General features: G+C 27.6%; 1 protein-coding gene across 1 annotated transcript in view; it reads left to right on the top strand.

Annotated features, from left to right (window-relative positions):
- LOC101238496 (E3 ubiquitin-protein ligase HERC2) overlaps positions 1–15,172 on the top strand; it is a 124,945-nt gene that overhangs the window by 96,097 nt on the left and 13,676 nt on the right. Inside the window, exons 34-45 of the mRNA XM_065814049.1 lie at positions 1,360–1,454; positions 2,890–3,078; positions 3,200–3,472; positions 4,993–5,309; positions 5,380–5,557; positions 6,277–6,530; positions 7,689–7,833; positions 8,782–9,351; positions 9,429–9,903; positions 10,291–10,538; positions 13,449–13,574; positions 13,642–13,910. Of these exons, the coding sequence (XP_065670121.1) occupies positions 1,360–1,454; positions 2,890–3,078; positions 3,200–3,472; positions 4,993–5,309; positions 5,380–5,557; positions 6,277–6,530; positions 7,689–7,833; positions 8,782–9,351; positions 9,429–9,903; positions 10,291–10,538; positions 13,449–13,574; positions 13,642–13,910 (3,139 nt within the window). The remainder of the gene's footprint in view (positions 1–1,359; positions 1,455–2,889; positions 3,079–3,199; positions 3,473–4,992; positions 5,310–5,379; positions 5,558–6,276; positions 6,531–7,688; positions 7,834–8,781; positions 9,352–9,428; positions 9,904–10,290; positions 10,539–13,448; positions 13,575–13,641; positions 13,911–15,172) is intronic.

Below are 15,172 nucleotides of genomic sequence, written 5' to 3'. Positions count from 1 at the left end.
TATGCTTCTTCCAAATCTTGGTTTTTATCTTATCATTTTCATTTACTACCAATTCTTGCTGAATTTTTTAACATGCGCACCATCCCGTTTTTGTAATTCTGTGCCTAGGTACAGGCGTTGCACAAATCTGTCCTGCTAGATATAAATCTTGTTCATCTTTTGAACAATTTAAATGTGTTAGCTGATCTAACAGTTGATTGTCTTATAAGCTTCCCCATGCAGTTTCTTTTACATTTGGAATTATTGCCACAATTCATAATTCTGAAGTTATTAGAATAGTCATACTATTCTCATTTTATTTCTGAACTTTGCATCAGTTCTCTGCCTCTGCTCTTGTTAGACAAGTCAGTAGGCTGAGGATGTTCATCATCAGATGACATTAGGTTATCCATCATTGTAGGGTATTGCTAAACCAATGTATATTATGTCACTAAAACAAATAAGAATACCATCTACTGCAATACCATCAGCTACTGCAATACCATCAGCTACTGCAATCTATTGTTACTAAATTCAGATGAGCAAGCTGGTTCAAATAAAATCAAAATTAACTCCAAAATAAAATATACTGGATTTTATTATTCGTTGAAAAATTTAATTCCAACAATGTGGAATGAGACAATCTTATTCCAACAGTGTGGAGAGTTTACTTATTTGTTATGGTATGAAGTTGACATTAAATTGCCAATTTTCCTGTAATTTTGACAAAATACTGCTTGTGTGCAGTTGAGTTAGTACAGGATAAAGTTATGGGCTATGCAGGCCTTGTTTTAAAGCGTTACATGTAGAGCGATTTTTTTTTTTTTTTTTTTAATTGGTAATGGTTGATTTTTTAGGCTTGAAGCAAAGATCATAAAAACATAATTTAATTCTGATGAAAAATATATGATTCAATTTAAAACTAATTTAATAAAAATATATAACTTTATTTTGATAAAAAAATATATAATTTAATTTAAATTTTAAAAACACATAATTTAATTTTGATTTAAAAAATATATATAAAGTTTATTAAAATTAAAGTTAATGCTTGGGTTTAACTTAACTGCCAATTTATTTAAAAATATTACTAAAAGTTTTAGTAATATTTTTAAATAAATTGGCAAGTTTTAGTAATATTTTTAAATAAATTACTTAGTTTTGACCAATAGCTAGAATCGTGAATAGAAATATTTGAATTGTGTTTTGCATTGTAAATAAACTAGAAAAAAATTCAGAACAATCTGTTTGTTCTGAATTGAGAAAAAGTTTAGTATAAACAGTGTTTTTACTATTATTAATACATTTTGCACTAAAATATTGTATAATTATTTTATTTGATTAGCATCTTCTTTTATTTAAATCTTTTTTTATTGAAAGTACCATTCATCAGTGTTCATGAATGTATTAAAGATGTTACAGTATCAACCGGTACATATCCAGTTCTTAAAGGTCTGAATGTACACAGCAAAGAGGTATGTTTAAAATATAATATAAATTTGCACACAATAAATTATAATGCGGTAGTGGTGTAGTGGTAAAGCGCTCGCTTCATAAGCGAGAGGTTCCGAGTTCGATCCCCACCACATCCCTGGTAGTACCGCGCTCAACTTGTTTCTCCGCGCAGCGGCCTTGTTCGTCAAGGTTCGTGTTTCGGAGCTATAGAGTTGAGAGAGGGTTATAACCACTAATAAGTAGCCTCCTCATCTGTAGTGGCCTTCTAGGCCTTGAGGAGGTGAATAACAAAAAAAAAATAACAAGAATAAAAAATGTATTTGTATTTAAGGTATAAGCAAGGATTTGTCATTGTATTAATTAACTTTTAGCCTTGGCACATTTAGTTATTAAACTAGGACAGTGGCATGTTAGTATCATCAAGGTCCTGTGGCACTTGAAAAGTTTGCTTTAAATAACTGTTTTATTTCTTAGGAAAAAAAAAATTTTTAACTTTTATAATGGCACCTCTAAAAATCAGTTTTCTTTTAAATTTAACAAATTTTCACCAAATAAAATGAAGTTAAATAAAAGCATTTGTGTGCATAATTATGTTGCTTGTTTGTGTGCATAATTATGTTGCTTGTTTGTGCGCATAATTATGTTGCTTGTTTGTGTGCATAATTATGTTGCTTGTTTGTGTGCATAATTATGTTGCTTGTTGGTTTTTTTCTTAATTATGAATTGAATTACAATGTTTCATTTGTTTTTGGAAATATTATAATTTAATAATTTTGGAAATATTATAATTTAATAATTTTGGAAGTATTATAATTTAATAATTTTGGAAATATTATAACTTAATAATAGACTTAATGGAGTATATTTAACTTTCTTATTATGTCTGTAAAAGATTTAACATGGCGTCAAATCTCAACAATATTGTATATTATTATTATTATTATTATATTTTGGAAATATTATAATTTTATTTTTTGGAAATACTATAATTGAATAATTTTGGAAATATGATAATTTAATAATAGACTTAATCGAGTATATTTAACTTTCTTGTTATGTCTGTAACAAGATTTAACATCAAATCTCAACAATATTGTATATTATTATTATTATTATTATTATTATTATAATTTTGGAAATATTATATTTGAATAATTTTGGAAGTATTATAATAAAAGTCTGAGCTACTACCACATTGTTTTATTTTTTATTGAGGAAATAAATTTTTGATTCTCAAGTAATAAATTCTTTTTGCTAATAAATAATTTAAAAAGTTGTTAATTGTATGAGTATTTTTTTTTTTTAATCTTGGTAATAAATTTTATTTTTCTATCTTATCTCCAAAATAAATAGGTCACCTTTATTGGAAGAAAAACTATTACAATCCAATTAGTAACTGAAAGAATTTTTGTTTTACTTTTTTAAAAATGAAAATTCTTTTTCCAATCTTTATAGTTCTGGATGCGTCTTGAATTAGATCCATGTTATATTGTCAATGATCTTAGTATTGTGGTTACGGCAACTATTCCGGGAATAAACTTTATTGTTAGCGGAGGAGATAATCCAAGGAATATGAAAATCCTCTCTGAGGGATTTGCTACATTTGGTCAATCTGAAATTCATTTACTTACCAAAAACATTGCAGTTAGTTTAAAGTCTATTATACTAATTTAATTTAATTGTGCTTTTTTTTCTGGTTACATTTTGTTTATATATATATTTATATTTAGTTTTATTAAAGATAAAATTATTTTAATTAATTTAGGGTTTAACTAAAACAATTGAAATTAAACTGCTAACAAGAACTTTACAGTTATATCAAGTTGTTGATCTGAAGCTAAAAGCGGATAAAATTAATCCTGATTTTCAAAAGCATATTTTAAGCATGTTTTACACTCAGAATAGAAAACATTCAATCACCGAGTCAAAAGGCGATGAGTTATGTACATTGTGGGAAAATTCAACTAATAAGCAGGTGGATGTTTTTATGTGGGGTTTAAATGACAAGGATCAACTAGGAGGATTAAAAGGATCTAAAGTGAGTAAATCATGTTATCATGTTTATTTATGTATAGATAAAGTAATTTGTTGACTCTTTTAAAACAGTTAATAGATGAAGCAAAAAAAATTATTTAAAAAAATAAGTTTTTTTCTGTATTATCTAGCAGACACAAAAATTTAGATATTTATTTGTTAGTTTTATATATTTCACATTGTACAGGTATTAGAACAACAGCAACAATCAGCAATACTATGTAGTTATATATTTCACATTGTACAAGTATTAGAACCCCAGCAACAATCAGCAATACTATGTAGTTATATATTTCACATTGTACAAGTATTAGAACCACAGCAACAATCAGCAATACTATGTAGTTATATACTTCACATTGTACAGGCATTAGAACTACAGCAACAATCAGCAATACTATGTAGTTAAGTTCAAATGTAGTTAAGTTCAAATGTAGTTAAGTTCAAATGTAGTTAAGTTCAAATGTAGTTAAGTTCAAATGTAGTTAAGTTCAAATGTAGTTAAGTTCAAATGAAGTTATCAATAGTTAAAAAAAAAACCAAACAAAACAAAAAAATGTGAAAACCAAAGGAATATCTCTTTGATAATGATATATTTCTGCAGTTTATGTTGATGCTAGATAGAATTTTGTGAGCAGAGAAACAGATAATATGAGTGAGGAAGGGAACCAGATACTGAAGAAAAGAACCAGATAGTATGAGTGAAACTTAAAGAGATTAAAAATAGTAGCAGATAAAATGATAAAAGAGAACCAAAAAACTTAATAGAAAGTCAAGAAACAAGAAAGTTATAACATCTACTTCTTTCAATTAAACCTTCTCTCTCAAGCAAATGTAGATGTAGCAAAATGTAGCCTTTTTTTTTTGTTCTTAAGTTTACACTGTGCTAACTATGTTTCTCATTTAAACTTTTCTTTAAAATTAATATTTTGTTTTTATGGATGAATCAAGATTTGGATTAATAAATTGTTTGTTGTGTTTGAGCTACTGTAATATAACAATATAATATATCAATTTAAAAAAATTGTTTTGATTTGTTTTACCTAATGTCTGGAGTAAGAGCCTCAAATTTTTACCAAGCCGGGCCCTGGAGTTGGAGTCAGTTTTTAAACCTTAGCTCTTAAGTCTTGTTTGCAGACCTAAATAAATCTGCACTGGTAACAACAAAATGATTAAAACAAAATTACTGTTAAAGTAATTGCTTGATTTTCATTCTTGCAATATATATATATATATATATATATATATATATATATATATATATATATATATATATATATATATATATATATATTTTTATACTTGCAGTTTTTTTAGAAATAGAAAGTATTTGGTAATTGCGAAACCATAAATAAAATCAAAAAAAAAAAAAAATCAACAATATGCAAATTTTTGTTTATTTAGTTTTATAGTCAAAAAAAGGATTATTAAATGTCAAAAAAAGAAAAATATACATTATATTTTATAACTTTTTGGCTAAAAGTGTACTGAACATATGAGTGTGTCAAAATCTTATTTTTTTAGGTTAAATCTCCAACTTTGTGTGACCATCTATCATCTCTTCAATGTAAGTTTATTGCAGGAGGATCAAAATCAACTTTCTTTATTACAAACAAAGGTAAGCTTTATAGTTGTGGGGAGTCTTCCTTTGGAAAGTTAGGTATTGGAGACATAACTGGTAATGTTACTAGTCCGCGTCTTGTTACTGGGCTCAATCAACTAATAGTAACAAAAGTTTCAGTCCATTCCGGAGGAAACCATGTAATAGCTTTAACATCAGATGGCTTAGCATTTTCATGGGGTGACGGAGAAAATGGACAACTTGGTCATGGAAATCTGGCGTAAGTTTCAATTGTTTTGAATAATTTGTTTAATCTTACCTAAGCTAATCTTTCTTATTTCAAATTTTAGGTCCTGCAGTAAGCCACACCCAATTGAAGCTTTTGTTGGAAAAATTGTAACTGATATTTCGTGTGGGAGTGCTCACTCTGCTGCTATTGTTGAAAACAAATATCTGTACACTTGGGGTCTTGGTGATTTTGGTCGTCTAGGACATGGGGATGAGGAGACAGTTTTACAACCAAAATTTGTGAGTTTGGGATTGAATTTATGAGCATGTATAAAAAAATATTTTTATATAAAATTATAAATTGAAAATATTTAACATTTTTTACTGAATTCTTTTTTGTTTTAGAGATCTTTAAATGTTCAATCCTTTTAAAATGCCCTCTAAAATAAGGATGTTTAAACCCCATTAGTAATGGTGTTTCTTAGTTAAAGAAAAGTTACTTTTCAAAATATGTATTATTAATTTGTAGTTTGAAAAGTAACTTTTTTAGTTACTTGTTAAAAGTACAAGATTGCAGTTTTAAATATATAAATACATATTTAAATATTTTGGTAATGGAAAAAAACACCAACTATAGTATTTCACGTAAAATTGGGTGCCCCCAAAAACAACATTTTTGGGATAAAAAAGTTGTTTTTGAGCCATCTGAATGTCTTCTTTACCTATAAATTTGTTCTGTATTAAACAATACTGGATTTAAAAGTTATAAATATTATTTAAAGGGTTATTTAATATCTTTTAAAAATTAATGCCTTTAGTTTTTAACTTTATACTATTAGGTAAGCACCAATCTCTAAAAAATTTTACTTTCTATGAAGTAATTCAGTGTTTCTTTACTTTAAAACGCATTTAGGTGTTTAAAAACTTTTAAAAAATTTTGTTTTAATAGTTTACTATAAAATATAGTTTCAAAAAATGTTTTTTTGAAGTTTTATAAACAAACTAAGTAAAATTTTTAGGTTACCCATTTTCTTGGTTACAATGTGGTCCAAGTGTCATGTGGAAGCAGAGATGCTCAAACTGTATGCATTACTGATGATGATAAAGTATGGTCTTGGGGTGATGGAGATTTCGGTAAATTGGGTCGAGGTGGCAGTGAAAGGTGTTTGATACCAGTGGAAGTAGAACAACTGCGAGGATTGCAAATTTGCAAAATTCTTTGTGGAGCTCAATTTACTGTTGCGCTAACAAAAACTGGAACGGTTTGGACTTGGTAAATTGATTTTAACACATTGTTTTATAATTTGTTTGGTGTTTTACGCAATATCATTAAACAAAATTTTTCGTTACCTAATAAATATAGAAATAAAGTAAATAATATTAATAATACTTATATTATTATTAAACTGATGTATTCCCAAACTACTGCTAGGTAACAGCTAAAACAGCTAGGCGTTCTAAAAAGTTTATAATTTGTTATGTCAGCTATAAAAAAAAAAATTAATAGCATTTTTTTATTATATTGTATGTATCTAAACATTTGCTTTCCTAAAAACAATTTTAAAAATTTCTAATTAAGAATGTTATATTTATTTATTTTACATATAAAGGAAATGATCTTTTATTTATTTTACATAGAAATATAAAGTAAATTTCTATTATAGTAGTGAGGGGGAGGGGGGAAGGTCCAAAATTCTATATTTTTTGTTTAACCAGTTATTTTTAATTAATTTTTTTAAAAATGTTAAAAACAATTTAGTTTTTGCTTTTTTTTTGTGGTTGGCCTTCTAGTTCTGTATTTATAATATTTTAAAGATATTAAAAGCTAACCCTGACAGCAGCTTCAGAACTGGAGGTCCGCAGTTTGAAGCTGGTTCTGGCAATATATGCATCATTGGTAAGGAAGAAGGCGTAAACTCTATAATACTATAATACCTTACAGTATTATAGCGGTGCTCCACTATAATACTTTAAGGACTTTTTTGAGCACCTAAATAGCTAAAAAAAAACTAAAGTAGAAATTTTTGCAGCGCATTCTTTGCATATAAAGTTGCGCACCTTTATGTTAAGTTGCTTTTTTTACTCTACTAGAAAATTAAAACTTTATTTAGATATCAATTAAAATCAAACCAGCAACAAGAAGTAACACTAGTTTTGAATCAACATTACCAAACTTCTTTAGAAATTTCATAGTAGTTGATGAATTTTATCATACAAAAATGCCTTTACTCAGCGTTTTGCCTTTGTTACCCAGAGTTTTACTCAGAGTTGTTCTTGCACTTGTCATTAATGAAGTAAACAATAAATTTCTTTTTCTAAGTTAAAAAAAAGTGGTTAAACTATACAAAAAAAAAGTTATTTTGGAGCCCCTTCAATCCCCCCTTTCTTATTATAGCTTTACTATAAGGTTTTTTTAAACTTTTTTCTTTAGGGGTAAAGGTGATTTTTATAGACTTGGCCATGGTACTGATATTCATGTTAGACAGCCGAAATTAGTAGAAGGTTTGCGAGGGAAGCATGTCATTGATATAGCTGTTGGTGCTTTGCACTGTTTAGCTGTTACTCAAGATGGTGAGGTACATGAAGTTATAAGTTTTACTTGGAAAAATTAAAATTTCAATTCAGAAGATAATTGCCTTTTTTTAATACTGTTATTATTGTTTACTTTTTTAGAGTTAATGTTACGAAAATTAAATCGAATGCAAAAAAATTTTGGAAATGCTCTTTTAATATTTGTCATGTTAAAACCTAAAATATTTTAAATTCATTATAGATTTAGTTTGAATTTATAAACATATTTCATTTTAATAGTGTTAGAACTGCATTTTAACTTTTGCATTACTCAACTAACCATGTTTTACAGTAGTTTTCATGTTTCACATCAACCATTATGTTACACACTAGCCATCAGGTTACACACCATACATATCATGTTACTTGCCAACCATTATATTACTCACCTATAATCATATAAAATATTGCGTTACTAAGCATCTCACACTAACCATCACATTACGTTCCTTACTAAGCATCATGTCTCACACTAACCATCACATTACTTCCTAACCATTATATTATTCATCATCATGAATTTATCTGTTAAGTTTACAACAAAATATTATGTGATTATGTTGTAACAAAATATTATGTGATTATCCTTGGTCAAGTGGCAGAAAATATGACTTTTGAACAAGGGTTATTAAAATCAAACAACTCTACATCCTTGCTTTTTGTGTGTGTGTCTAAGTTTATTTCCGTACTTATTCTTATCTTTATGACAACTGTATTGTTTTGTGTTTGTTTATTAAAGGTTAAAAGTTTTTTCAAATTCCATTTTTTATTTCTACTTCACTCCCCTTTTTTGACACAATAACTTTGAAACACTATTTTGGTAAGTAATCTTGCTTTACAGAAAAGGTTAGCATGAGCACAAACACAAAGAGCATGTTCTACCAAAAGCATAGTAGGGTTTGACTGACAAGCACTGCATTATTACTACTATTTATTTAAATTTAATTATTTAGGTTTTTTCTTGGGGAGATAATGACCATGGACAACTAGGTACTGGTGAGACTGATGTAAAGAAGGTTCCATCTTTGATAACAGGATTGCATAATCATAGAATAAAGTATGTTGCATGTGGTTCTTCACACAGTATTGCTTGGACAGAAATCACTACTTCTGCTTGTATTATTGATAAGCCACTTTCTTTTGAAGTAAATTATGATCCAATGGCAACCAATTTAGTTAAAGTGAAGGAAAATGATGAGGTTTTTGTTTCTGGCTTATCTAAGTTTCTCAAAGAACAACGACCTCCTCTAATAAGATCAGTTATGCAAATAAATTCGATTTCATTGAAACAAGAAGTTTTGAAAAATATAATGTGTGCATTAGAAATATTGCTTGCACGATCTATTTTATGCAAGTTAATGGAACATTCAGATGGTTTCTTGAATAGACACTATACTAACGAAGAGGATTACATCAGTCAAATTTTAAAGCTTTATAAACTTGGTCTTTGTGGACATTTAACTAAGAAAAATTTGTTGATTATTGAATCTTATTTAAAGAAAGAATCCTCAAAAAGTGTAAAGGTGAGTATTTAAACTACATTTAAAGTTTTAAACAGCTTTTAAACAGATCCTAATTTTTATATGACTATTTCTTCCAGTTGTGTAAATATTTGGTTGATGTTTGTATACATGAGCTAGATGAAAAACACAGGCAGTCTGTTTTAATACAAGATAAATATAAACCAATTATTCAAGAGAGTCCGCATCCTTACAATGGTGCTCCTGGAGCTTTGCTTCTTGGTTCTGTAAAATATCCTGGTGTTGCCTATCTTGAAGTTGAATTTGATCCTCAATGCCAAATTGAAGCCAAACATGATGTATTGATTATTACAGATAAAAATGGGAAGTTGTTAGTTGAAAAAACTGGAGATTCTGTTGACATGTGGAGTAGTAAGCTTAAAGTAGCTGGTGATGAAATAAATTGGAAATTCACTACCAACAGTCCTGGTGGTTTGTGGGGCTTTCGTTTTACTGTCATTCCAGTTATACCAATAGAAGAGACTGATCTAGATTGTTTATCAGATGAAGCAGTTTTAGAAATTCCTTGTCTAAATTTTGTCAAGAGTCTTCTAGGTATTTATTTATGATTTTTAAACTTGTTCTTCAATATTTTTCGAATTTATTTTATTTATATATTTAACTATACTCTACACCTAATATATTTTATGTTTTTATAATCTTTTTTTTTTTTTACAAAGATTTTTAAATGAATTTTATTTACAGTTGGTGAGAGATTTTAGGTATTTTTAATTTCAAATATATTTCTTATCTTATAGTATCTTGTAAGATAGCTTAAGTATTGTTGATTTTATAGCAATTTTTGAAAGACAACTTAAGATTTTGAGTTTTGCCTGTTGAGTGAAGGAAATAAAAGTCATCTTGAACATGATCATAAAATAAAATTTAAAATCTTTATTTTTTTATTTGATTATTTATTTGATTAAAAGTTTTATTATTTAGGGTTTGGTATAACAAGTAAAGTTCATGATGAATTGGTTATTTTAAAGATAATTTCGTCTCTTTGTAAGTGTATCACTCTGAAATCAGCAAACACTAAAGAAAAGATTTGGATGCTTTCCAAATTACATTTCCTTTTATTATCACATAATGCTCCACCTGTTGATATACCAATGATTTTTAGCTGTAGTCAAACACAAAACACCTTTTTGTGCAAGGTTAGACACAATGGAAACCAACATATTAAAGAGGTTTTTTAAGATTTAATTTTTTTTAGTTTATTATTTTGTATTTACTTTGCAAGTTAATATTATTAAAGTTTATGCAATTTGGGAAATTGACCTCTTTTTTTATTGTTTCTATATGACTTTGAAGTTTAGTTTATAATCAAAAGTTTATCACAATAATTTCTTAAATAAAATTTATTATTTTACTACCAGTAACCCATAAAACAAATCAGTACTGAAAATAAATTAAATTTGAAACTTCTAAGAATTAATATTTTAACTAAAAGGGTTTTACCAGTGCACAGAGGCACCTAGGGTTTTTTAGTGAAAAAAATTTCAAGTTTTTTTTATTTTCTAATTTCAAAAAGTGCAATATAAAATTGATAAAAAATGAAATTAAAAAATTTTTAAATTAAAAAAAACTCTACCAAGTCTAAACAAAAGTGCTATTTATAGATCAACTGTAAATAAAACATCAAACAAAAGAAATAAAAATGCAAGTATGGTGCATAAGTAACAAAAAAAAACATAAACATAACTATTTAAAAATTCAGCATGTATATAAAACATATGCATATATAACTTTAATAATTCTAAAAATGTTTAAATATACACATGAGAAAAATGTGTGTTTTTTGGCCAAAAAAATAAAAATAATAAAAAACCATTCTTTGTTTTTTTAATGTTGTTTTTTACAGATTTTTTTTTTTTTAATTTTTAGTAACAATGGTCAAAAAAATTAAATTTTTTTTTCTCATCACACAATAATAAACTTTTCTTAAGGTATTTGAATCTGGTTACAAGTTTTTTCTAGCACGTATAGTTTTTAATTTGTTTACATTTTGGTGTATTATGAAAATGTAGGTTATTATATGAAAATAGAGTGTTTGAAAAATCACATTTAATGCAAACCATTTATTTGGGTAAAGTAACATATACATTAGAATGGGCTGACAAACAACAATTTTTAAAAATTACTTTCCAATACCTCTAAACAAGCTCTATATAATAAAATAACACTCAATTTAAAAAATTTTGGAATAAAAAGTAAAGTATCACATCACAGTAAACTATCATAGTAGTATCACATTGAAATCAGCAAACACTAAAGAAAAAGCTTATAGTTTAAAATTTTGATCTGGAATTTCACCATACAATATCCTACAATAGTCAGTCATAATGCTTTCATTCCAAAATCCTTTGTAACGAACTTCCATAGCTCTAATGTCTTGGTAAAAGTGTTCCTCTTGCTCGTTACTCACTGCACCAAGGTTTTTGGGAAAGAAGTCTAGATGAGAATGCAGGAAGTGTATTTTCAAAGATATTTAACGATCCATATTTTTGTAAGCATCAATGAGTTTTACAACTCCATCCTTATATGCATGGGACTTGTTAGCCCCCAGAAATTTTATGCCTGTCCATATAAAGGTACTCATTGCTTCAAAAAAATTCTTTATTAAGTCAAGTTTAATGTGGAAAAGTGATAGGAAGATCTTTTGTGGATCAACTAAAGGTTCATACTGAACACTGCTTGCTCCTGGGATATATGTAGACTTTAGGGCCCATTCACACTTTTTATAGTGTTTCTTTGTGGCATGACTATCCTACAGGCAAATGAAACAATTTTTGTAAATCCTGCATGCATACCCATTAGCATACCTATAACTTTAAGATCTCCACAGATGTGCCATTGACGACTGTCATATTTGATTGCCTCAAGTAGTATATCCATATTGTCATATATCTCTTTTAGATGCACAGAATGGGCAATAGGGATGGATGGCTTAGTCAGATGCTGCATGTGTTTCAGATTTATTCAAGATAAATCTGTGAATAGTTCATGTGCATCATGGCAATAACATAGAGGGCCATCTACTGTTAAGTATGTTGCTGAGTTAATTTTTTGCTTTTGGTAGTTATTATTATGAACATTTTTCTCATCTTCCAATGTATAATCAGAATCTGTAGACAGTTTGGGTGCGACACTAATTGCCATTCCATCACTATTAACTTCATCTTTTATGGAATCTATACCATTGTCTAGAGGAATTGGAATGAGCAATTCTTCACAATGCTTCACTGGTCTACATGCTGAATTCTTTACTGAATAAGCAATATTGTGTATGTTCTTTGTAGAAAAGCTTGTCATATTGACACTGCAAAAATAAAAATTTGCATGATGATCTCTAAGCTCCCATATCATGGGATATGGCAAACATAATTGAAGATTTTTTTTTGTGTTCTTCAAATCAGGTAATTTGTTTGAACAAGCAGAGCAGATTTGATGTGGCCCCCATGGTTTATCTTGGTTACCTAGGGAGCAAACCAAAGTAAAGATTGTACATTTTCTTGATGCTAGGTGTAATAGTTTGTTGTTATAGTTTAGTTGTAAAACTGCCACATACATAACAAAAATTGTCAGAGTCACTACAACAAAACCAGTTGAAAAAAAATAAAATCTAAAAAATCCAGTTGAACTGGTTTATATATACAAAGATTGGATGAAAGATTATGACAGTATTTTTTACCCAATCATAACTTTAACAAATAAATAAATAGTCCTTTAATAATATAATTCAAAAAAAATTTGAAATTGAAAAAAAAAACTTTAAAAAAATAATAAAAAGAAACTATTAAAATGAAAATTTTGGCTTTTACTTTTAGCCTTAAAAACATTAAAAAAGTTGAAGGTTTTGTTTTGGTAGGCATGGCTGGTAGGTTTTTATAAATTTATTGACATCATTTGTGCCAGCACACCATTTAAACAAAAAGTTTAAAATTTAGCATGCAAAACATAGTTGTTTCAGATGCATGATTGTTTGACAGTATTTGGTTGTGTTATTATTACTATTATTATTAGAATAAATTTTAAAACTTTTTAAAAGCAAATATTTTCTTTAAGCAGTATTTTAGTAATCTTTTTGTAATGTTTAGGCCGTTTCTCAGTCTCCACTCTCAGAGTTTATTATAGGAGTTCCAAAAGCTTTGCTGGAACAATACACATTTGAAGAGAAAAAAATAAAGAATTATGATCAACTCATGTTTTCTTCATTTTTGAGGGTATGGTTGTTTATATATTTTTTATTATTACTTTTATTTATTTTTAAAAACTGCATTATTTATATAGACATTGGCATTGTTTGCATGTTCTCTTGGGTTGGATTCAATGCCTTGTTGTTCGGACAAGCAGCAGTGGGCATGGTTCTCTCGGTATTGTACTGCTGTTCGGACAGCACATAGTTTTATACAAAATACGTCTTTACCGAAGCAGTTTGTTGATGATGTGAGAGAGAAATTAGTGGAGATATTGCAAGTTAATGAATCTCCATCCCTTGACTATGAAAAACATGTTTTTAGCAAATCAGAAGATTGGCAACTTCTGACATGGATGAACAGGTTTTCTTAATGCTTTTCTTTTTTTTTTTCTTCTTCTTCTTCTCTGAGCCATTTATATATATACAGGCCTTGTGATAAAGTGCAGGCGTACACCATTTTATGTTGGCAAAGAGCAACTTTACATTCCGCTACGCTATTTATGTTAAGCTAAAAACTTTTTTGTTTGGTAGTATTTTGGTAACTCTATAGATTTTTTTAAGCGGTATTTTAATGATTTAGTTAATGTTTATTTTAACAATATTTTAATGAAGTAATTTTAAAAACCGCACACCTATGAGACAAAAGTTTATATTGCAAATACAGAAGACATGTACCAGAAAAAAGCTGCATAGGTAATTTAAAGGATATTTATTCCAATAGTGCTTTTTGGTATTAAATGTTATATTCTCAAATTCAAATTAAAAGGATTCCCAAGTGCTAAGACAAGTTATTTTTATTTGGTAAATAAACATTAGTAAATAAGTTTTGAATTTATTAAAATTACCAAAACAATTTATTTATTGAGAGATTAATAAAAAAAAATAATTTAAAATAAAATAAATATAAGTTAGACTTTTAAAATATTTACTTATTGATTGTGTTGTTTTTATTCAGTTATAAAAGTTTGGTTCGTTATATAAAAGGTTTTTTATAAAGGCATTCTTCTACATAAAAATTAATTGCAAAAAGGAAAACCCAAGTATAACGTTTATAACTCGAGTTTATTTGAAAGAACTTTTCTGTGTTGATATAATTTATTAATAACAAAATATTTTTTTCATTAATCAGATATTTTTAAAATAAAAAAAATCAAAGAGCCAGAACTTACCTTTGAGAGAAAAAAAATGGCATTAAAAATTATAAAGTTTTTTGCTAATATTTTGATAACTAGTTTGTTCTGGAAAGTTTAATTTAACATGAAATTTATTTTTTTAAGGATTATTTAGGATATGAACATAACTTTTTTTGGCACTTGGGGATAACTTTAGTAAGTTTATGAAGTTGTCTTGTGAGAACGCACGCACTTGGCATTTTACATTTGTCGTCAGCTTTTGCACTGTTCTCGGATGGACTTTCTTGGTAGTCTTGGATGTTTTTAGCTTCTTTTACATTGAACTATAATTTTCCATTGACAATTTTCTTTTTATAATTTTTTGTAGCAAAAAAATTCTCTTTACTTCTTGTATAGTGGAAGCACTTGTTATTAATTTATTTTCTAAAGTTCAAACAGAAATCTCCAGATTTCTGATTAAGCCATCTTTCACTTTTTAAACAAGATCTTG

Source organism: Hydra vulgaris, chromosome 12 (genome assembly GCF_038396675.1).
Source record: "Hydra vulgaris chromosome 12, alternate assembly HydraT2T_AEP".
Lineage (NCBI taxonomy): Eukaryota > Metazoa > Cnidaria > Hydrozoa > Anthoathecata > Hydridae > Hydra > Hydra vulgaris.
The sequence above is the reverse complement of the archived record's forward strand: the minus strand, read 5'-3'. Positions and strand labels throughout refer to the sequence as shown.